General features: G+C 36.0%; 2 protein-coding genes across 3 annotated transcripts in view; one reads left to right on the forward strand and one right to left on the reverse strand.

Annotated features, from left to right (window-relative positions):
* On the reverse strand, positions 1 to 16,248 carry LOC112577079 (splicing factor 3B subunit 3-like). Its single transcript, XM_025260001.1, has 27 exons — positions 16,134 to 16,248; positions 15,253 to 15,491; positions 14,545 to 14,715; positions 14,041 to 14,213; positions 13,721 to 13,862; positions 13,414 to 13,526; positions 13,091 to 13,153; positions 12,717 to 12,791; positions 12,473 to 12,576; positions 11,621 to 11,786; positions 11,264 to 11,359; positions 10,689 to 10,761; positions 9,192 to 9,343; positions 8,880 to 9,035; positions 8,529 to 8,684; positions 8,074 to 8,217; positions 7,659 to 7,781; positions 6,952 to 7,106; positions 6,563 to 6,737; positions 6,219 to 6,424; positions 5,650 to 5,932; positions 5,110 to 5,322; positions 4,682 to 4,780; positions 1,248 to 1,391; positions 909 to 1,013; positions 696 to 791; positions 1 to 502 (listed from the first exon to the last, which is right to left on the reverse strand). Exons 2-27 carry the CDS (start codon positions 15,476 to 15,478, stop codon positions 458 to 460), a joined length of 3,654 nt encoding a protein of 1,217 aa, XP_025115786.1. The 5' UTR covers positions 15,479 to 15,491; positions 16,134 to 16,248; the 3' UTR covers positions 1 to 457.
* The window catches only part of LOC112577084 (conserved oligomeric Golgi complex subunit 4-like), a 14,164-nt gene continuing 7,389 nt past the window's right edge, over positions 16,221 to 22,995 (forward strand). The window contains exons 1-10 of one of the 2 annotated variants that reach the window (XM_025260010.1): positions 16,221 to 16,368; positions 16,917 to 16,999; positions 19,012 to 19,126; positions 19,380 to 19,481; positions 19,660 to 19,732; positions 20,489 to 20,688; positions 21,020 to 21,176; positions 21,560 to 21,666; positions 22,217 to 22,272; positions 22,853 to 22,949. In XM_025260010.1, coding sequence (XP_025115795.1) covers positions 16,258 to 16,368; positions 16,917 to 16,999; positions 19,012 to 19,126; positions 19,380 to 19,481; positions 19,660 to 19,732; positions 20,489 to 20,688; positions 21,020 to 21,176; positions 21,560 to 21,666; positions 22,217 to 22,272; positions 22,853 to 22,949 — 1,101 coding nt within the window. In that variant the 5' untranslated portion in view covers positions 16,221 to 16,257. Of the gene's footprint in view, positions 16,369 to 16,916; positions 17,000 to 17,055; positions 18,204 to 19,011; positions 19,127 to 19,379; positions 19,482 to 19,659; positions 19,733 to 20,488; positions 20,689 to 21,019; positions 21,177 to 21,559; positions 21,667 to 22,216; positions 22,273 to 22,852; positions 22,950 to 22,995 lie in introns of those variants that run through there. The other variant, XM_025260011.1, reaches the window with a different exon arrangement.

Raw genomic sequence — 22,995 nt, forward strand, 5'->3', positions numbered from 1 at the left:
TACTTTTTTCTTTCATTTAATATAAACATGGTGAGACTATTGCCAAAGAGCATTTAAGTGCATATTCACAATGCTTTATGATAAAGGAATTATAACTTTAAATAAGAAACATTGTACATATAAAAACATTAGTTAACTTGAAACACTTTGCATTCTTACTTGAGAAAATGCTAAACTTCACAATACAAAATATAACATTATTTCTGTTTAAAAAAAACAAAAAAACAAAACAAAACATACACGCATGCATGCACACACACATTGTACCTTACAATCATTTGTGAGACTGTCTTTTCAGCATCTTGAATTACCTACAAATCAACCGATCTCAGAAGGTAAGGATGGCTGGATTGTGCCACAACCATTGCCCCTCTGGATCATCAAAACACACATTACAATTCTGAAAGCTGAAGCCTGAAGGTATCTTGTCTTTTCCCTTATGAATCTTCACAAGCACTCAGAAAGCAAAACGAGTTCTAATATCTTCCAGCTTCTTTGATACCTGAAACGCAGTTCCATTTGTGTTACCAGAGTATAGATTCTCTACTTTTTATAATAGATACAAATAACTACTACAAGATAACAGAAAATTTATTTGCACTACCTTTTTTTTCCTTTTATGCAATTTTCTTATTACCTCTTCACGTCTATAACAATTATTTACACAGAACTGTACAAACTAAAGCTTATCTTACCTCACTAGGTGTTCTTTCCAATTCTTCAGCTACAGATTTCTGCTTGCTGATGTCCATTGAGTTAAACATCTCACAGAGGTCTCCATCAATGACATTCTGTAAATTAAAAAGACTTGAGAGAAATATACATCCCAGTCCAAATAAAGTACATCCAGTTTCTAGACAGCAATATGAAGCATTAGAGTTTGACAACAATGACAAAGATTAACTTACCTTGAGAGGGAAATAATATGAGCGGTATGCTAGATGGTCACGACCACACAATGATGGGTACTCAGAGCGCATGTACATTTCAAGGTGCTGGAAAAAGTCGTGGTCCTAGACAAGAAAAGGCAACCCATAAGTACTTTCATACTATTATTTTTTTTCTGAATGTAAGAGAAAACACTAGATTTCCTTAACCATGTTGGAGTAAAATAAATCGAACATAAAAATCATCTCTGCAGATGGGCATCTAAAACTCACAAGATTCCTGTCTTGTGATTGGACAAAATTGATAATCTGCAGCTCTTCTGAAAGAATGACAGTTACTGAGTTTTAGGTTAACCATACCTCATGGGAAGTAAATGGCACAAGCATGCCAACGCCACCAGAAAGAGTAGTATAGACTAAGGCCTCGGATCCTCCAGGGATGAGTGTAGCTTTCTGCAGGGAGGTTACCAACTCTCCAATGTGGAAATTGGAAATAACTTCCACCTAGGATGTAAGCAAGATGAAGTGAATGGTAATTTCAGTCTCTATTAACTTAAATAATACCCTTATATTATACTTTCATTTATGTCACACATGAAAAACTGGTTCCACCGGCAGTCTGCTTAAAGTATAGCTTCGAGATGTGGACCAACATGATATAATCACTAGATCAGAATGAACAATGATATCTCCACAATGACAATCTCCACATTCATGTTCGACACCGTCTGTCAGGCAAACACACACATCTGGACATGAACTGCCATGTAAAATTAATGCCAACCACGAATGACAAAAAAGATATAGTTAAGTCAAATATACCTAAAGAAAATTAAACTGATCCCCGATCCACCAATCCCAGCTTTTTTTTCTTTCTTCAACATATGTGGACCTCAATATTAGGCTAAATTCTACAACAGCTTAGCCTGGTGACTGCCAGCTTCACACATATACACACGGAACAAAACATGATAAATAATGAAACAGCTTTCACCATCCATTCATACACCCAACAACATACTTATGATGACTTTTAAAGCTGAAGTGCTTCTATTGTATAATTATTCCTCTTATCGACTATGGCACTTAACTGCTCACTTTCCCTTATTATTTTGATAATGTTATACGTGATTTTTTCCCTTGTTACTTCAAAAAATGTTGTTATTCCTCTTTCACCTATACTAAACCAGAAGTCAAAACACTTAATCACTGTAATCTTAGATTCAACATGTAAATGCCAGTAAAACATACAACTACTCTGCACATGGTGCTTCTCTTACACTAAAGATTACTGCCAGCCATGAATGAGAAACTCACACACAAAAAAAGCCCAACAGTACACAAAAATGCAGCTTCAGACATTCTTGCTCAACTTCACGAGACTTTATGCCCATTCAATATCTTTTTTGTGGATCAGCAGTCGAAAATGTAATCATGGTTAATCTCAGGTGAAACACGGAAAACATCATTTCCACAAAACATCATCTCTTAAGATCTGTCAGAAAGTATCATAACCTCAGCTAAAACACACTATGAATACTTTCATTCTGAACTGTTGTGACACTGCCTTCATGAGTTCAGAGAAAAGTTCCAAGACATTTAGAACCATTTCAGTGATCATTCTTCTCCTTATCCATTATGGTACTTAACGATTTTGTTCTGGCTCTCTAAAAATGCAACAAAATTTCCTTTCTTAAAAAAAAATATAGATAAATAAGCAATTCCCTGGGGAAGAAAAAAAATTATGGCGCTTTGATCAGCATATCTTGTGGATCAGCAGTCAAAATATCTATAATCATGGTTATCTCAGGTGAAACACGGAAAACATCATCTCCACAAAAAGGCCATCTCTTAAGATACATCAGATGGCTTTAGAACCTCTGCTGAAACACTCTAGGACAGGGGTCTCAAACACGCGGCCCGCGGGCCGAATGCGGCCCGCGAAACATTTTTGTGCGGCCCTCGGCCACGTCCGCGGTGTATATGTATGTTGTGCTTGGTGATTAATTCCCGCAGTGAAAATTACCCCCGTTATTAGTGACAGAGACAACGTCAACTTATTTTAATAAACTAAACTGCCTGTGCATGTAATAAAGTACACTAAATGTAATTAATAATTATAAAAACTTTATTTTAGCATTTAACTGCAGTGACAGTAGTGTTCGTAAAATTTAATGAAAAAACATTTTCTTTTCGTGGTGCGGCCCGCTGACTGGCTGTTACTTTCCACTGCGGCCCACATGCTAATATGAGTTTGAGACCCCTGCTCTAGGAATACTTATATTTTGAACTGTTTTGACACTGCCTTAATGAGTTCAGAGAAAAGTTCCAAGACATTTAAAACCATTTCAGTGATCATTCTTCTCCTTATCCATTATGGTACTTAACTATTCACAGCCTGTATCTTTTTTTTTTTGGCTCTTCTGTCAGATGGTATCATAACCTCAGCTAAAACACTCTAGGAATATTTTTATTTTTAACTGTTTTGAGACTGCCTTAATGAGTTCAGAGATGGTGGTGGAACTGGTGTTTCAAGATGAGCCAGCAACTAAGGCAATATCATAGCAAGGCAACCAGCCCTGCAAAGAGTTTAGAGACGTTCAAAAGACATTTAAAACCATTTCAGTGATCATTCTTCTCCTTATCCATTATGGTACAACGATTTTGTTCTGGCTCTCTAAAAATGCATGACAACTTTCTTCCTTTATAAAACAGATAAATAAACAATTCCCCGGGAAAGAAAAAAAAAATTATGGCGTTTTGGTCAGCATATCTTGTGGATCAGCAGTCAAAATATCTATAATCATGGTTATCTCAGGTGAAACACGGAAAACATCATCTCCACAAAACGCCATCGCTTAAGATATGTCAGGTGGCATCAGAACCTCTACTCAAACACTCTAGGAATACATTGTAACTTTTTAAAAGCTGCCTTAATGATTTTCTTTTTAAAGTCTAAAGATCTCTATTACTAAAGTGCATTTTTGGGCGAATTTTTGTTGCACTATTTAAAAAGCCTTTTGCAAGAGCATTAATAAAAAATATATAAAATCCATGGTTCTGCGGTCATTTGAATGGAACAGCTTGTTTTCGGGTAGCTAGAGGGTGATCTCTACATAACTCATGTCAACTGTTACAGTATGAAGAAGAAATGATGACTTTTGCAAACTATTTTACTTTAATTTTTTGTTTTAAAATGATCATATGAGGGTGAGGTGTTCAAGACTACACTTGTAAGCTTTTTGTGAAGGCTCATCCCATCTCCTCCTACTGCTCTGCCTTTACCTAACCCTCAATGTTTCCCCATTCACGACAGCTGGGTTCAATGTGCGACATGGATATCAAGACAATACATCTCCGAATTGGTATGTCATTGCTTTAACCACCTATCTGCTTCCTCGATCTATGCTGAACTCTTCTACTTCAGGTCAAACAACAGGGTTACATACTTTTGTTTGTTTTTATTAATCATAGATGAATCATCGTTCTGGCACCTGTTTGCACATTTATGCTGTGGATCAGCCATATACACAATATAATCACAGATATGTCAGGTGAAACACGGAAACCATCACTTCCACAAGCATCTGATACTTATCACTTGTCCACAATTTTTCTGTGTGCAAGGAATGACCTGACCCATTGATGTAGTGTTCTTACAAGCAAGATGCTGCAAAGTAATGCTCAAAATCCTTTTTTCTTCCAGTCTGCATGGTAAAGACAAAGAAATTTGTAAATTTTACAGCGGACAGACTACCCTAACACAAGAGCATCAACAGGCATCTAATACATACCTTTTGTGATGCCCCACTGAGTACACCTCTGTCCCACAAAGCTTTGTTTCCAGTAGGATCTTCATCAACATCATCACTCAGCTCAGGAGGCAAGCGAATCTGTTAGGAAGAGACCAAGGAAAACCTAGAAACGCACGACAATTTAATTATCGTCAAATGTGATAATTTTATGAACTACAGGCAATCAAAGAAACAATAACTTTATTTAACAGTTAATAAACGCTGGACAAAATAAAAACTACTCTTTTCACCATACATGCCTGCGCTATCAAAGGTGAACAAAATTCACAAAATATACTCAAGGAACTATTTGACCACATTTTTCTTCCCTCTAAAAACATTGATTATTGTGACATCAATTAGGGCCTAAAAATAGCTGTTAAACATTTAAAAACAAAAATTCACATGGACGAATGCAGGATCCTTACAATAGAAATATTGCCAAATTTATCTGCTCCTGCAACAGTGTTATGGTCCAGCAAAGTTGAGCAAGTGACCCAACGCGGATTGGTGTCATCGGCAAACACAATCAGCTGGTTCTCCTGTCGCCGATATCGCACAAAATGAAAACTGTCTTGCACATCTGCTACCACCACACGATGGCCCGATGTATGGATGCTGACTATAAAGTTTGGTACATGCTGAAAAAGAAGAAAATAAAATGGAGCTTAAAGTTATCAACACTTCAAAACAGTTTTAAAGGATAAACAGTGTTTAAGATTGTCTGCGATTATCCAGATTTGAACAGAACAAACAATGAAATAAAACTGTAAACCTTACAATCCATCAAGTTTACTCCCTAAATCTTATGAATGTTGAGGGAGTAATTATTTTTTAAACATGATTATTTAGATTACACTTTGAAAAGCATGGATAAAGAGGATAGCTTAACCTAAATAATAGTATTTTATCATGTTGCAGTAAAAGGCAGAACAAGATGAAATGTGAAATGTTAAACACATTTTTACCTTGTTTTCGCATTTTCGCAGAAGTTTCTTTTTGCCAAGGTCATAGATACGAAGATATTTGCCGACCCCTATCATTACTCGACCTTGGAATGCGCTTATGGCACCCGGAACATCCTCAACATGGGTGATATGCAGCAACTCCAACTTGCTGCCCCCTTCTGTGACTTTATATGTATGCAGCAGCCCTCCAGTCAAAGAACGTGGGGCCAGAACCAGGTCACGAGCAATGCCCACAATGAGATACTGGTCATCTGGCTTGTTGGCAAACTTCACGAGTGCCAAACTGAATACAAATCAGTAGGGAAAAAAGTTACTACTATAACCCATTCCCCACTGAACTGTAAGGATATTTCCTCTATATTACACATTTCATCTATACGAAACATGATCATAATCAATAAAATCAATACAAATATGAAAGTATTTAAGATACCCCATGTTGCAGAAAAAGCCAACAGACAAATAGTTGTTTAAGAAATCTAAAATTACCTTATGTTCATCATACTTTAAATTAAAAAAAATGAAAAAGAAAATGACAAGCCAAAATGAAATTTTCAGATTTAAATCACCTGTGGGCTGCTTCATTCTGCTCCAAAGAAACCTTGTGCAGGGTCTGGCCAGAGATGGGGTTAAGGATGCGTATAACAGAAGCCCACATGCCTGCTCCTGCCTTTGGTGCACCAAATATGCTCTCTGGGCGCTCTTCGTTCAAAAACTGTGCTGCCATTTCTGCAGCAAGCTCTTGCTCTTCCTCCTGTGCTGCCTCAATCATTTCCTGTAAACAGCATAAAAAACTTTGGTGATCTCTGGTGTCAAGATTCTGCAAAGTTCACCATGCAAACTTAGAAAATCTGAATATATGAAACACATTTTAAAAAGAAATCTGTCAAAGAACTAAACTCTTCTTGCTTACTTCTGCCATCTGCTGTTTGCGCTGTTGCTTGGTCTTTTCCGTGTATGCATTGTGATCAGTCTCAATGATGATAAGATTGGAGGACTCTGGGTGGATGACAAATTTTCGGGGAGTATACTGAAGGGGCCAAGACACCTGGTTGAACACTGCCCCTAGCTTCTCCAATGCCAAAATCCTGTGGACAAGCTTACATATCAATGACTGCTGTAGAAAATTGATCATGCTAGCCGCTGTCCCACCTCCACCCCCACAAAAAGAAAATACATCAGTCTCAAAAAGTTCCACACACATCAAACTCCAGTAACACACAAAAGCAAACTATATTTCATTTACATGGCTCATGAAATTCACACAAACCATTCCCATTTTTACAATGATTTGACACTTACCTAAGAGTATTGGTGGATATAGCTACAATGCCTTCTGGACATTGTTCGGAGGCAAAGCCAGAAGCATATTCCAAAGTCTCATATGACAGAGGAGTAAGATGGAAACGGCTCTGGTAAGTGTAGCTCAGCCATGTGCGACTAGACATGGCCAATACCTGATTAAAACAATAATAAGTATTAATTTCTTTAATAGAAAAAAGGGGCACACGGTGAAACCATTACAGCAATGTCCTAAAATTTGACAAGCATGTTAAACTGAGGGTCCACTGAGGGCAGCATGGGTCACATTTGTGTTGTCATAAGGGCTGCTGGTGTGCTCACAAAGGGATGCACACTCTCTCCTACTTTTTCTTTCAACTGAACAATACAGCAACCTACATTCCCCTATACCCATCGTGACAAACATGGTCATGTGGCTTCCGCCAGGCCTTCCTCTTTTTCACTCTTGACAGTGCTTAGCTGTATCACTCGGACTTTTGTTTGACCGCTTGTGTGCTGACCAGCTGTAGGCTGGGCCTGACAATGGACAATTCTAAGATGTATTCAAAAGCAATCACACCTCGTAAGGCAGCCACACACGATATTCGAAATTCCAAATTATTTCAAGTTAACAGATTTTACAAATCGATACTGTATCCTTTGTGCGGGCTGCATGTGTGCTTGCAAAGGGCTGCGTATTGGACATGCCTGCTTTGAGATATACTCACAGCTTCAGATCCTTGCATAGAGATGCGAAAGAGTTTTACTGGTCGAGATCCCAGATATCGAGTGCGAGTGTCTGATAAGTCGCCTGTCACAGTGTCCAGAACAGTCCTCAGCAACACACCATTCTGAGAACAAAGACAAGGTCTTCAAAGTTAACACTTTCTTCACAGCACCTACCATTACTGGTTTATATATTTAAAAACAAACAACAACTTGCAACCATTCTCATAAACCGCCCCATTTGGCCACACATCCACATGAAAAGAGCTAAAGAAAAGCTCACCTGCGGTTCACACAACTAAGAACAAACAGCTCTGTATTGTTTCCCGTTGTCCCTATGCCATCAGTTACAAAAGACAAAAAGACAACAGCTGCTGTTTAGGAATAAAACATTAAAATAATAAAAAGGGTGCTAACCTGCAAACCAATGTTTAAATAGAGACCTCCTTGCATTCCAGCTTCTCCAGTTTCTTCTTTGGCTTCAGTGCCACCCATTTCCACGATACACAGAGATTCAGATGGGGCGGGTAGAGCTTGCATGCTTAGTGGTGATAAGCAGTCCTGACAGAAAGATTTTAATTAAAGAATGCTGTATTATGATGATTCATTATATCAGGAAAATCACTAGGATAGTGTTATAAAGGACACTTATTTACATACAACATTTATACCAAGAAAATGGGTGATTATTAGGTGGTAAGATAGCAGATAATGCTTTAATATTGGACTGCAAGGTAAAGGTAAACATTTATTCAACATTTTAAGCACATAATACATACATTCTTAAGCATGGCATTCTTATTCTAGCTCTTTGAAGTTCGGTCTAACTTTACTGCTTTGAAAAATTGAGAGAATACTGAAAATTTACTTACATTGGGGTCAAGTGAGATAATCCTCACAGTATTATCAGCCAGCCCCACAGCCAGAAATCGGCAGCGCTGTTCTCCAGCTGGCACACGCCCCAGTGCCATGCACACAACATCTGAAGACATCTCTTTTTTCTCTGTATATTCGTTCAACTGTCCTGTCTGCAATCAATCAAATATGCCATTTGCTGAAAAAAGCAACCATGGTTCATAGATGCACTGTATTAATGCCTTGATCAATGAGTGGCACTCTCATTATGCCTGAAACATTGTCACTCTTTCAGCAGTTAGAATAGCAACCTAGTATTTTGTTGGTTACTAAACAGGAGTTAAAAGAAACAAGAATCAGAAACTAACCGGATCCATTTCAAAATACACCAGCTCTCCTCCTGAAAGGGCTATAACAACCTGACGGAGATTTACAGCACATTTGGTGATGTTCTTTTTTCCTGGTGTGCGCCATTCATTTACACGCTTATCTGCGCGAATGTGACGAATACCTTCAGGATAGATCTGTCAATGAACAAAGAATAAAATACTGGAATTAATTTCAATATGCAGCATATTTTGCACCTTGATTGCTGTTACCCTCAGGCCAACTAAAGGCACAAAGGTACTAAGGAAAACGCTATGCAACATACATTAGTAATTTAAATGGCCAATACAGACCTGCACAAGTGCATCATCTCCAAGCTGTGAACAGGAGATGGTTGGAGTTGTCCCAAGAAAACCAGAATCTGTTACTTCTTCTACAGTCTCACCAATGGAAAGAACCAAAGTGGCATTGACGAAGGACACGATGATGTAGGCATCATACTCATCTGCACACAGGAAATAGTATGTGGGCAAAAAAAAATTAAAAACAAAATTCACAAACTGACACATGGAAACTCAAATGTGTCTAAATCAAAAAAGCTTCAAATACGTAATATGACTAACATATATGCAAGGGAGATGGCTAAGTAAAAGAAATTTTGTCACAGTGCACGCTCTAGCTCTCCACTGACACTAATCTCGCTTGTCAAGCCATTCTCCTTTAAAGTTTTGTGGACAAAAACAGGACAGCTTCACAAGTACACAGGCAGCAGACATGCACAAAATCTTGCTGCTCAACATATTAGCAGTTTCAATACATGTGTTAGGCTGTTGTTGATTGCTGACGAGAGTCAGCAGCAAAGATGATGCTCACCTCAGGTGTGGAATGTGACATCACCTGCAACAGAAAGCAGGCATGGCATTGGATTGTCTTGCAATCCACCCAGCCTGATATTAGTGGGAGTAATTCTTTTTTCAAATCAACAACAGCCATCACATGCTATAAATCTTTTGACTGACAAAGATGCTTCCAATTATTCATTTGTTAACCATTAAGCCAGCATCAGATAGAAGAGACTGCAGTATGCTACTAGCAAGTTAGCTGATTCTGATGAGCCAGCTAGCCTGCTAATGATTACTGTGGATCTGGCACATGACGACTTAATGCCTTCTAATTGGTATAAAGCAAGAACTTATATGCAAATAGATTGTCCTGTAATTTGTATAATACCCCTGTTACACACAATGCAAAGACATGATTATCAGATCAGCAGCAAAGTACATAAAGAATATAATTCTTAAGTCTTAGATCCCTTAACAGAAAATGATTATTCTGAAGAAAAAGGTGCCACATTTTTCATCAAAGCAGCATAAATAGTAGGTGACTTAAATTTATTTCATCATATATCACAAGCCATTTGTGCAATCTTCAAAACAGTCACTATGATTATCGAGAGGTTTTGATTAAACTAAATTACACTACAATTTAAAATATTGCTTAAGAATATCAAACTTAGCCACATTTATTTTTATTTCGAAAAAATAAGTCTCAAGTTGATTCTGCCGTACTGCAACTGCATCCTAAGAAGGGGTGTGTGGAAAGTTTAAACTGAAAATGTAATATTACTACTGTGCTCATTGAAACAGATGATGTAGAATTATTAATATCCTCATTAATATTCAAAAATCGACTACCATTAATATTTATTTGACTCTGAAAGCTTTAATGAAGTATACATTAAAGCAATGATGGCAATTTCTCACAGTTCTAACACTGTGCCAAGTCAGGAAGCTTTACCTGCACATTTGTACCAAAGAGGGTGAATAAATTAAAAACAACAAAGAACTCACCATCTATGTGCCGTTTTACAGTCCATACTGCATTAGGGTTACCAGGCAGTTCTGACACAGCCATTTCAGACACCTACAAACAAGACACACAGACCACATAACCGATATCAGGCTTGCTATTTCTTCTATTTACTGATATGCTTTATGATGCTTTCATTATTCTGCTTTCTCAAACAAATTGGTGATTATTCTCAAAAGCTATGTGATACTACACTTGGAGAGGGAGTGAAAGATAAATGGTGTTTTTTTGCGGAGTCTGTAAACAGATGCCACACACAGAGAAAGAATAACATGCCCAAGATGAAAGCTGAACCAAGGAGAGCCAACCGTCACTGTATTGGTAATAGGCGCTAACTGTTGCACCCTTGATACCATACTTGGCAAGTGGACATAAATTATCAGTTTATCAAAGCTAATCTTTCCATTACTAACATCCTTCTTGATCTCTTCAAAGAGAGTTTCAATAAAGCAAAATGCTGGCTTTATGCAAGACATCAGTTCTTACCTCCTTGATCTCTTCAAAGAGAGTTTCAATAAAGCAAAATGCTGGCTTTATGCAAGACATCAGTTCTTACCTCAAGACCATGTCTCAGCACTCTTAGGGTGGAGCGAGGCCCTCTTCCACACAAGGTGTAGATTTGGGGAGTGTCTTCATTTACCAGATCAGCAATCTGAAATTGTCCAATTCTATAATAAAATGAGAAGCCAATTTTGATACAGGTGTTGCATATGTGAATCAGCAACCAAAATCAACTAGAAATCAGACGATCAGCTATATAAAAAAAATTTCACAAAAGCAAAAAATCAGCTCTCCTATAAAAAGCCATGGAGAAAAGTAAACATTATACGTGTACTTTGATGTAGGGCACACAACATTAAATACATCATGGAGGTATCATAACAAAAAAATTGTTAATAAGCCAGTTTAATACCTGTGTAGTAAGTATTGGTGAAAGGCTATCCATTTCATCCACCATGGCCAAATTCTTCAGGGCACGAGGTGCAAACAGAAATGTATCACCCTCCTCTATGGGTGTAGCTGAGCTGAAGGTTACTTCATCATCGTCTTCACCCAAATGCACAATCTGATATAGGTAGCTAGAAATTTAACAGAAAATGTATCATGTGGATATATATATACACACACTAGGTTAAACTAGCAAAAAAGCACTGTATATAACCACAAATGTTCTAAGGTCATGTAATGGACCTGAAACAATATATTCTGTCATCCCGCCAAGTCAGAAGCCCAAAAACTATAATTATGGCTACAATGACAATTTTATTAATCTGTGGACTACACTGTTTTTAAATATACCTCCCCTACTCATTGCAAAGGTGAGCTTTTAGTTCACTCAGAAAGGCACTACTGGCTATCAGACAATTAAGAACAGTACATGTCTCTGTTTTCGGGGAAGCAGGGCAAGATCTTATGCTTCTCTCAAAACAGAACTAAAACTACTGCCCACCTAAGCACCATAATTCTAAGCATCTTTGAAAATAATTTTAAAGAAGTATTTTAAATTTTAAAGTACAGAATGAAGATAACTGTCAGTTCATCTCAGACCAATGTGTACTGAATATGCCAGTGATTCAGCTTATTATAGTCGCTGACAAAGGCATGCCGATATTTGCCAAAAGAACCAAATGCTTCTTTTTTCTTAAGCATAAAGGTTTCAGTTCTCTTCTAGGTTTCAAGATACTCGAGCAGTTCCTGGTGGTAGACATGGAAGCATTTGAAAGTATTTTAATTAGTCTCAAAAGAGCATTTCCTATGTACTCACTGATTGCCAAATTCTGCAGCAATGAACAAGAAGCCAGATTTGAGAACGCACATACTTGAAGCTACAGGCACGGTATCAAAATATTTCAGTCGAATTTCTGTTACCTGTAACAGGAAAACATTCACATCTATAATCACTTGTAAATGTCACACCCCCTGCTGACAATTATGAAAACCAATCTATCCCAATTTAAAATGGCTATATAACCACCATCTATTATCACCAAAACAAGGATGGCACTTACAATATCTTCATCTGTTTCTAATGTGACTTTGAAGATGTCTCCTTGCTCAGTTTGCACAAGGAAGAAAAACATAGACTGCACAAAAACAATATATGAATCTCATTACTATTTGGCAAATCAGGAAAAATTTCTCAAATAAGGATAAAAAGAAAATACTATAAGACATTAACACAGAACACTTTCAAACCAAGGTTAATCATGATGTATACAAAATAAAACCAGTTTTAAAATGTGAATATCATAGCATTTTATAACATAGTTTTGCCACCAAAACCACTCAAACGTCATAAAACAGCACAAGTTTTTTCCACCAAGATGTGCTAAGGACACCAGTGCTATTTGGTATTAAATAATAAAAATTTTATAAGGTATACCTTTGTTTTGTGAGTAGCACTGCATACAAAAATCATGCCACGTTCAGGGTCATCAAGATCTGTCTAGAAACAACAAAATAAATTTTATAAAATTTGTTTTGTGCATTGTCAAAATGCTTTCAAATCACCAAGAAGTAACTTAAGATCTATCTTGCTATCAAATGGAAGAAAACTTCCGATTTCGTACCATCTCACTGTTAAAAATGAAGTTTTCTGGTGTTAAAAATTCTATTATAGCATGCTTTAACTGTTTTAGGTTCATTTTAAGCATTTTTTTTTTTTATAAAGGACAAAAATTACATGACAGTAAACATACTACTGACCCGTCTTCGAGGAATTGGACAGCGAATGTCTGGCTGATCACCAAGATTTTTATATGTGATATAGTTCTCTGAGCAAATCAGCACTCCACTGGGACCATCATTTCCTCCTGGGACTGGAATTACAAGCTAAATCAAATTAACCTCTAAAATTCATTTATAAAAATGAGTCATAAGTCTTTGCTTACATCCTTCTAGTCAAGATCTACTGGTTACATATAATTTCCTGCAATTAACCTAGTCTGTAGACAATGCCAGAAAAGCAAAAAGACAAAGGGGTAATAACAGGAAGTAAATGCAAGACACAGACCTGATATTAGAAAGTTTGCGTGTTCTTCCAGCTGCTCAGAGTATTTTCGGACAACGTGATTGAGCCCCAAATCTAGTTCATAGTATGTCAGCATCTGTTGTGTTTTCTGGGCTGCCTCTCCAGTGGGGTCACTGTCAGCTTCCTATAATATACCACAGACAAATCACTTTTTTTCCATCACTCTTCTTAAGTCATCAGAAAATATTACATGACAGAAATCTCCAACTGATACCCTTCAGCACTAGCTCAAAAATAATTGAAGAACATAAGAAAATGTGCAGTAAATCAACGCTATTCAAGTACAAACACCATGGCCTTACCTCATAATCAATTTCAAGACAGGCAAAAGTGGGGTTCTCAAACCCAATGTCTACACCAATCATGTGGTACACCAAAGTGTTTGATTTGTGAGCTTCCAGAGGAGAAGAGATGGTCAAACGGGCCTGTGCATCTCTGTTTAAGATATAGACCAGCTTCTGCTTTTCAACAGCACCTGAAGTCAATAAATTATATATAAATGCACATAAAATACCTTATCTCAGCACAAAGACTAGGAAATATGCTGCTGTCTGAAGGATATTAAAATAACAGCCATGGCAAAATCTGCACAAATATGATTTTGATTGTTTTTATTTAGTCCTCAATCAGAATGGATTGAGACATGAAATAACTCCCAGCTCATACATACATATATTTATGTATATAGGATAAACAAGAAATTCACCAACTATGGACACATGAACTCAAATCTGAATCTGTAAAAGCCAGTGCAGAAAAATATATGAAATATTGTTTTTAAGTCTGTTGACTATTTTTACACTTACCAATCATCACAGCACGTCCTTTTGGATCCACAGCAAGGTACTGTCCTGGAACAATGCGGCGACAGCCACTCTTTCCAAAGGTCTCCTGATGAATCTTTTCAAACTGGTTCTTTGAAGGAATGTACTCCAAAATCACAATTCTCCCAGAATCAGAGCCAACCACAACATAATCTAAAATTTGAAAAAGTGAGAGTGGGGGGGAGAGAATGTAGGAGCTTGTTACTCAAAGGAATACACTGGTTAAGCCATTCAAATATTTATCTTATAAACACATTAACAATATTCTGCAAAAGGATACAAAAGCAAATGCAGTGCTCACATCCGATACAAAAATTAGCGCAAAAAATAACACCCACCTTTCAAATTTTTTTAAAAACATATAAAAATTATGCTTCATGTTCCTGACAATGTTCACAGTTCTTGTGTGTTTGCCTGATTGTGATGTCATATGGCATCATTACCTACTCTTTCCCTTGTAAAGTGCATTGAGCTTGACTCTGTGTGAGGAAATGTGGTATAATAAATCCTACTGTTAGCTATTATATAATAGTTATTTTAACTGAAAAAAGACATTTTACAAAATTACATTTTGAAAAACCTATCCATAATGAATTCATCAAATGTTAGAAACGAATTACTGGCATTAAGTTTCATTTGTGTGTGCAGCATTCAAACAGAAACTGTTTTTGCAAATAAAATAGCACTGACCTTTGGTGCCTCCTGTAAGCCGGAAAGGTGTAAGTGATCGAATGACTCCAAACACTTCAACAGAGAGAACTGGATAAATTTTTCCTGTGTTGGGGTCATGGCGTAATAGTTCCAAGATCTTACCACGTGATACAACAATTTCTTGTAATTTGGACCCCGAAAAATTGCCGTGAATAGCAATTACAATCCCTGTAGATCTCTGAAGTGTTAGGTTGTATAAATACATGGTTGTGATTTGGCTGCAAAAAAATGTACATGAATGTTAACATATATTACATATAAATAGATAAACGTATATATGTAATACACAAATTGAATAATTTATACACTAAATGTATAAATATAATACATAAGTAATTAAAATGAACCACCTCTAGTGCTGTCTTAAGGTTCTCTGCACTACAGACATAATTAGTGCCATTAAATCTTGCAAATTTCCTAATGACATAACGCTATGTAAACATTTTGTCACCTTTAGTATTCAAAAAATAAAGCAGAGCACATAAAAACTTTTCATAAGATCTCAAGCAGGACAAGAGAATTCTGTCAACGTTGGAATTAGTAGCTCGCAACAAAGGGACCAAACTCCAACTGTGAAATTACATGTTGATTAAAATTCAATCTGCTGCATTAGGAAAAGCGTGTTTAAAATATTGAGAGACTGAACGGAATATGATAAATTTCAATGCTTTTTTATTATTCACTCGTAAAACGCCAATTTATTGGTAGGGACATCTATAACTTCAAGAAAACCAAAAAAAGAGAGACAAGTCTCCATGAACGAAGAAAATCTACACAAACACCGAATACTGCTTAAAACTAAATACATAAAACATTATTTTAAGAAGTGCAGAGAAAAATAAAATAGAATATGTATTTACAAATTTTGCAGCTGACGGTGATGTTCTGGATTTCAGGCCATAATCGACTCTCGCATAAGAACCTCCCGCCTCAACGCTACCATAACCTACTTCCTGTTTCCCATAGTTCAACGCCGCGGGCAAGATGGCGACGTCCATAGTCGATGCCACGTCTTCGGCGTCTATGGATTCCATAGAGAATCTTACAGAACTTGATGAAATTAAAAAGGCTTTAGAACAACTTGGAAAACAGGAGGTGATATTTGGTTATTCATTGATTGCACAGTTCTCCCATACGGGATTCAAATCATCCCAGAATTTTAAATTTAGTGTATGTTGACGATTGTCAATCGTACGTACAGTCGTCGATTATACCGTGAGAGTTGTGATCCCTAAGCCATGTTTTCTGTCCAAGTCATTTTTATTAGAAAAGAAATGTCAGAAAATAGTTTGGAAACAGTTGAAAACCACTAGTTTGATGAGACTGAATTTAAAATTCAATCAATGGGTGGTTAAATTTTGGGACGTTACATCTGTACACAATATACCGTTTCATGGAGTCCCTCAGGTTTTAAACCCCGCAAAATCGCACTCCCAATAAAACTTGAGAGCAGAAATTTATTTGGGGTGACTTGCAGAAAATAAGGATGATAAAGCAGCATTAGTTTACGGTATATAACTGAAATAAACCTTACTATAATGACAGTTCGTTTTGTGTGTGTACTTGATACATACCTATAATAACAACCATGATCTTTTGAACAGAGATTTTGTGTTTAACATCATTTCATGTTATTATCACAGGAACATGTGGAACAGGAGCTTAAAGCATTACTTGAACATCAGGATACCTTGGAGAGCAAGATGAATGGACTTCACAAGATGCTGTCAGTTTTTCATTTAAATACCTTTTTATTTACCTGCTGGGTTTTATCATATTGTTTTAAATTTTAGTATCAACAGTTATGTACATAATGATGTAGTTTATTTGTCTGACATTTTTAATGCTCTTTGTAAAGGGTTAATGCACCACTGAAATAAATAATGTTAGCTTCAATGTCTCTATTCCATAATATGAACCATAATCTAATGCAATGATATATAATTTGCAGAGGCTATGTTTATTACCATTTCACCTTAGCTGTTGTTAATGATTGCAGATTGATAATCCTTAATATAGTGTTACAACAAATAGCATTACTTTTGCATGATTTTATTTTGTGCTCTTGATCATTAATGGTGGTTACATGATGGTCCATTTTCAAAGAGTTAACAGTTAACATCTGCTTGACAGATTATCTTTGTAACTGTTATTTAGCATTTTCAGGAGAAAATAAAACTACTTTAATCAATAAGTCTTTAAAATAACATACCACTTTATCATAGATTTATCTTAGTGGGAAATAAGTAGATGTATAAAGAAGGAATGGTTAAAACCATTGACCATTTACAACAATCAACAGAGCCATCACACATTCATACCTCCACAACCTGGCAGATTGTTATACAACCACAATTCAGACTCACACATGATCTAAATTTGTTCACACACAGTAGTGTTATACCAAATACCATCAAGCTGAGATAGCTAGGTTATATCCGTGATACAATGATTGACTGGATATATCTAAATAGCATCTGCAGCATAATGATTGTCCCTGGATACACTTAGCTAACACATTGGTGACATGATTGTGCACAGATAATCTAATTAGCATATGGTCTCCCATTGCCTGTGGTCTACAGTGTAAACTAAACACATCCAGGTACATTTATTTTGTAAAGATAATTACCTTTTTTATGCATGTTGGTGTTTTTATGCCAGTATCTTAAGGGGAGGGGGAGGAGTTCCAAATATGTTTTTATTTAAACAGTATCTTTTCCCAATCATAAATGCAGACTTAACTTGTTATGGTTTTTTAATTTACATAGGCAAAGGTATATAAGTACATAGCACAGGAAACAGGCATCAAGTCAAAGTCACTATGATTTCCTTTTTTCCTTCCCAAACACAAACGTGCACATGATATTGGAGGAAACTGGAGTCCATGGACAAAACCATTAAGAGTTCAGCAAGCAATTGTCATAGAGGTGTGTTATAGCTGATATCCAAATAAATAAATGCAGATTGATGGGTAAATGTAAAAAAATGCAGTGATACGTAATAAATTCTGTACTTTGCATTGGCCATCATGTTTGGCCAATGCAGTTAGTGAAATAGGGATGTGGAGACTTACTTTTTTATTAAAACAAGGTGTATGCATAAACACAATCTTTTTCGCTGGGAGGATAGCCAATTTGTTGAATTCATGTTTGCGTGTGTGAGAGAGAGAGAGTGCTTACACTGGATGAAACATGTATAATATTTATATCTTTAAACTATTTTACAGTTTTCAAAAGTTTTATAGTTCTGTTTTTCTAAATAAAACAGAGTGCTGTGAAAATGCATTACATTGCTATTTATTCAAATCCACATTTTTCATCATAACCTATGCAGATTTTCCTCTACATGAAGGTCATAGGCTTATGATGGGTTCATGTATTTATTTATTTTATTATTTTAATTCTTATAAGATCTTAAAGTAGTTCTAAACTAGAAAGCTGTATGCAGAAAAAGTTTTGACAATCACATAATTTCAGAGAGAAAGTGCATGGTAGCACAGCATTATCTTGTCTACACTCTCCGTCACCCTTCCCTTAGTTCTGGTCCAAGAGTGTAGTTAGCATCAACAGCTTGTCAAGTAAATGCCAGGTTTCTAGTTGAGGTCTATTATTGAGATACCAACAATTTTTGTGATCGTACCTCTTTGACTATACCTCTAACTTTACGATATGATGTATTTTTAAGAGAGCTGAAATTCACCATGTTTTATTCACATTTGTTTTACTTTGCTTACAGACCAAACCTGCAAATCCTAGAGACAGATTCCAGACAGCTGACTAGCATGATCTCCTTTACTTCCACTTTAGCAGAAAATGTTAGTGGTAAAGTGCGCAAATTGGATTTAGCAAAGGTATGTTTTTTTCCCTGCTGACTGCTTTTGTTTTGTATCATAAAATTGTTGGCTCAGTGTTTGACAATGTGATCTGATAAGATTTTGTGGGTTCTTAAAATCTTTTTTTTTTGGGGGGGGGGGGGTAGGAACCTCGTTTGCTTTTTTTTAAAAGCATATCAAAGTATTTTAAAGCAGAGCTAATTATATAGAGAGGTAAACATGTACAAATGACAAACAGACTGGTGGCAGGGATTTGACTTCTGTTTTACAGAGTCGTGTTGTTGAATGCTCCCAGCGAGTTGAAGACATTTTGGATCTTAAATTTTGTACAGATGGAGTGCAAATAGCTCTTCAGAATGAAGACTATGAAAAGGTGAGTACATTTATTCCTCTTGTGCGCAAGTCAAGTGATCAGCTTTTATAAGAAATTTTTTTTTTTGCTCTCTAGACCATTTTAGTTAAAAATAAAATTTTTCTTGGCTGTATGGTCATTTGGTTACATAATGCAAATAATGATAAATTCTTAAGTTAGTAAAATGATTATTTTCCAGGCTGCAGGTCATGTCCATCGTTTTCGAAACTTGGATGAGACTGTAATTCGAATCAGTGCAGAGACTAACGAAGGTATTTTCTGCTTTTGTATTAATTTTTTTTTAAGCTGTGCATACGTTTAAAAATCACCTATTTGTAATCACAGCTTTTACAGATTTTTGTCCCAGCAGTATGTCTCCTGCAACCATGATTGGGGTCCAAACTACTTAACCGCTGCTTAGGTGGTCCATGGCTTAAATATATTTTTATAATGCATAAATGGCAATAAATAATGAAAAATAAATGTTTTTTTATCATAATCCTTTCTCTTCATTTCGTAGCATTGTAAGGTGTGGATTGGTTATAATTGAGGCCTCCATAACACTTACACTCAGTGTGGATAATACAGATTAATATTTGAATTTTATTGTAAGTTATTTTATTGTTTATTGATAAATAAAAGAGTAATCTTCTATAAATACCTCTTTGAAGTTATAAGCCAGCATTTAAATATTTAATGCATGATAGTGCATAGCATGTTAATCGTGGACATTCGAAATGCCAAAATGACAGCTGTCAACACCTGTCTTGAGTATTTGAGAGGCCATGTCCAGGTCCCTATGATCCATAGTGTAAAAAAAAAAGGGATTAAGCGGATTACTGAATCGTGGCTTAATGGCCCTACACTGTATTTCATTTTGACTTTTTAGCCAGATTCAAGTTGTTTTTTTTTACATTACATATATAAGAAGTAGTTACATTTATTTTTCAGTTAAATCAGATACATTCAAGATTCAATACAAACCAGCAACATATTTGCTATTTTCCAAGTTTTTTTCTATTTTCTAGTACCTGGTGGAACACTTGATACATCTTTCAAGCAGTTGTACGAGTCAGAGGAGAAGCTCAAAAACATTGTACACAGTAAATTTGATGCAGCTGTTCATTGCCAAGATGTTGCTTCAGTTGAGCGGTTTTTCAAAATATTTCCTCTTCTTGCCATGCACAATGAAGGGATTACAAAGTTTGGAAAATATCTTGCAGCCCAGGTGAATAAGTAGCTTCCCATATGTATATATAGAGAGGGTGTGTGTCCAAATAAGGAGGGAATAAATGTTTTTAAAAATGACTGGTTAATATTTAATAGTTCATCATTTCAAATTATTGACATTATTTTATGAAATAATAATATATGAAATTGTAACTAATTTCTGATTACTGACTTCACCTGACAAGCTTAGAACATGACCTAATGTTGTTGTAGAATGCTATACAAATATACATTTATTATTAGTATTCATTTTCAGTCTTGATTATTGGTACAGTTTTCTTTGCTGTGAAAATTTTACTGTCCCACTGATAATGTTTTTTTGGCTTTAGATCTCAGAAAAAGCAGACAACAATCTGAAATTAGCTTTGCACACTCCTGAAAATGACAAACGAGCGGCAGTATTATTTGCTGATACCATTACATTACTGTTTGAAGGCATTGCTCGTGTTGTTGAGATTCACCAACCTTTGGTTGAGACTTATTATGGTAGGTTCTGTGTGTAAAATATTTGTAGACAAAGGGTAGCTTGCTTACTTTATGTCTGAATGTTGGTTTTTTTTTTGTTGCTCAAACCCAGTTAACATTTGTCCATTTTTATAACAGTTCCAGTAAATCAGTCTGCTGCACTTATTTTCAACAAGATTGCAGTAATTTGGTCCTGAAATAATAGATTCTTGTAGAAATTTAATATTTAACAAAGAAAAGGTTTTGGAACGTTTCGTCATTTTATTTTATTAGTCAAGCAGTTGCTTATTTTACTCAAATCAAGTGATCATCATTTGTAAGAATTAAAATAATATAGCACTTACTATCCGGTTTTGACATTTCAAAATTACAGTTGAGTCACAGAAATCTATTAATGTCAACAGGGCCAGGTCGACTGTTTGGAATGCTGCAAATTCTTCAGAAAGAATGTGATCGGCAAGCCAGAAAAGTTATTGAGGAATTTAAATCCCAGCGCAAATATGATGCTTTGGTGGGTGACCTTACACCTAGCTTTTTTTCTATTACCTGCATTAGTTTTTCCTAAGTTTTCTTGGAAACAAGTAAATAATCATAAATATCCCTTATTTACTGTTTCTTCACAAACCAAAACATGTGAGAAAAATGTTTATTCAAATGACTGGTGTTCGTTCATTACAGGATACCAATCAGTCAGACCTGACTGAATAATCCTTTCTGTGTAGAAGATACATGCCTAAACATGGATATGCCTAATTATCATATACACCCAGTTGTGGGGCTTCAAGCCATGAATACAGTTATATTTTCAAATGCTGTCAGAGATTTTACCTCTTTTTTGAGTATGATGATGTTAAAAAGCTTGTATCTCACTAATAAAAAGAGGGTTATTTTCTCATATTTTAAGAATGAACATCTTAAGGTGAGCTAAACTGATTCATGGGAAGAAGTGATTCTCACCTGTAGTTCTTTAACATATTTGCTCAGGTGACTGTTTATCTAACCCCAGATACATGACATTGATGATTTAAAGTGAAACTCTAAAGACTGTTGTCATATTTCAGGTGAGGCAGGTCCAGCAAAGCATGTTACTGCAACAAAAACAAACTGCTGGAGAAAGGTATCTATGTTGGAAGCATCATACATTTACTCCCTGATTTTGTAAATGTAATGTACTGAACTTTTCCACGTTAGGATATTTCACTCAACAACAGCCAGTATGTGCAAGGGTGGGTCCTTATAATAATACTACTGGTGTAAACAAACCTAGTATAGCACATACAATTGTGTGTATTGCAGAATACTTGATAATGATAATAAACAGCTGTGTACTTACACTCTTTGATGTTCACATGAGGCATTTCTTCTTTGACTTTACCAGATGACATGGGAGACAGTAGGCTACACTTAAACCATGAAAAGTTGACTCCCTGACAGCAGGCTAGCATGTGATTGGTGTGTGGGGCATTTTACATAGTCCCAAGTCTCAAAGAAAGAGAATATACTATAAAAATTTCATTAAATTAATATAGAGTTTGAATGTGTGAAAATAGGCATTTTGCCTGTAGATATTTAACTTATTTTCATGCTTGCTGTTCTGTTTTGAGATGATAATTTGTTCTTTAGAGACTTTTGTGATATCCTTAAAAATATTTACATTTTTTATTTGTTTTTATGTTAATTCATTGTGTCTTGTGCAGGCTAGATCCACGGGAGCTTGATGTCATATTGTCAGAAATTGCCCTTATTAGTGCTCGAGCAGAGCTGTACATGCGCTTTATGCGACGACGAGCCCTAGTAAGAAAATGTTTTATTGTTACTGAAGTACACTAAAGTGCATATG

Source organism: Pomacea canaliculata, linkage group LG12 (genome assembly GCF_003073045.1).
Source record: "Pomacea canaliculata isolate SZHN2017 linkage group LG12, ASM307304v1, whole genome shotgun sequence".
Lineage (NCBI taxonomy): Eukaryota > Metazoa > Mollusca > Gastropoda > Architaenioglossa > Ampullariidae > Pomacea > Pomacea canaliculata.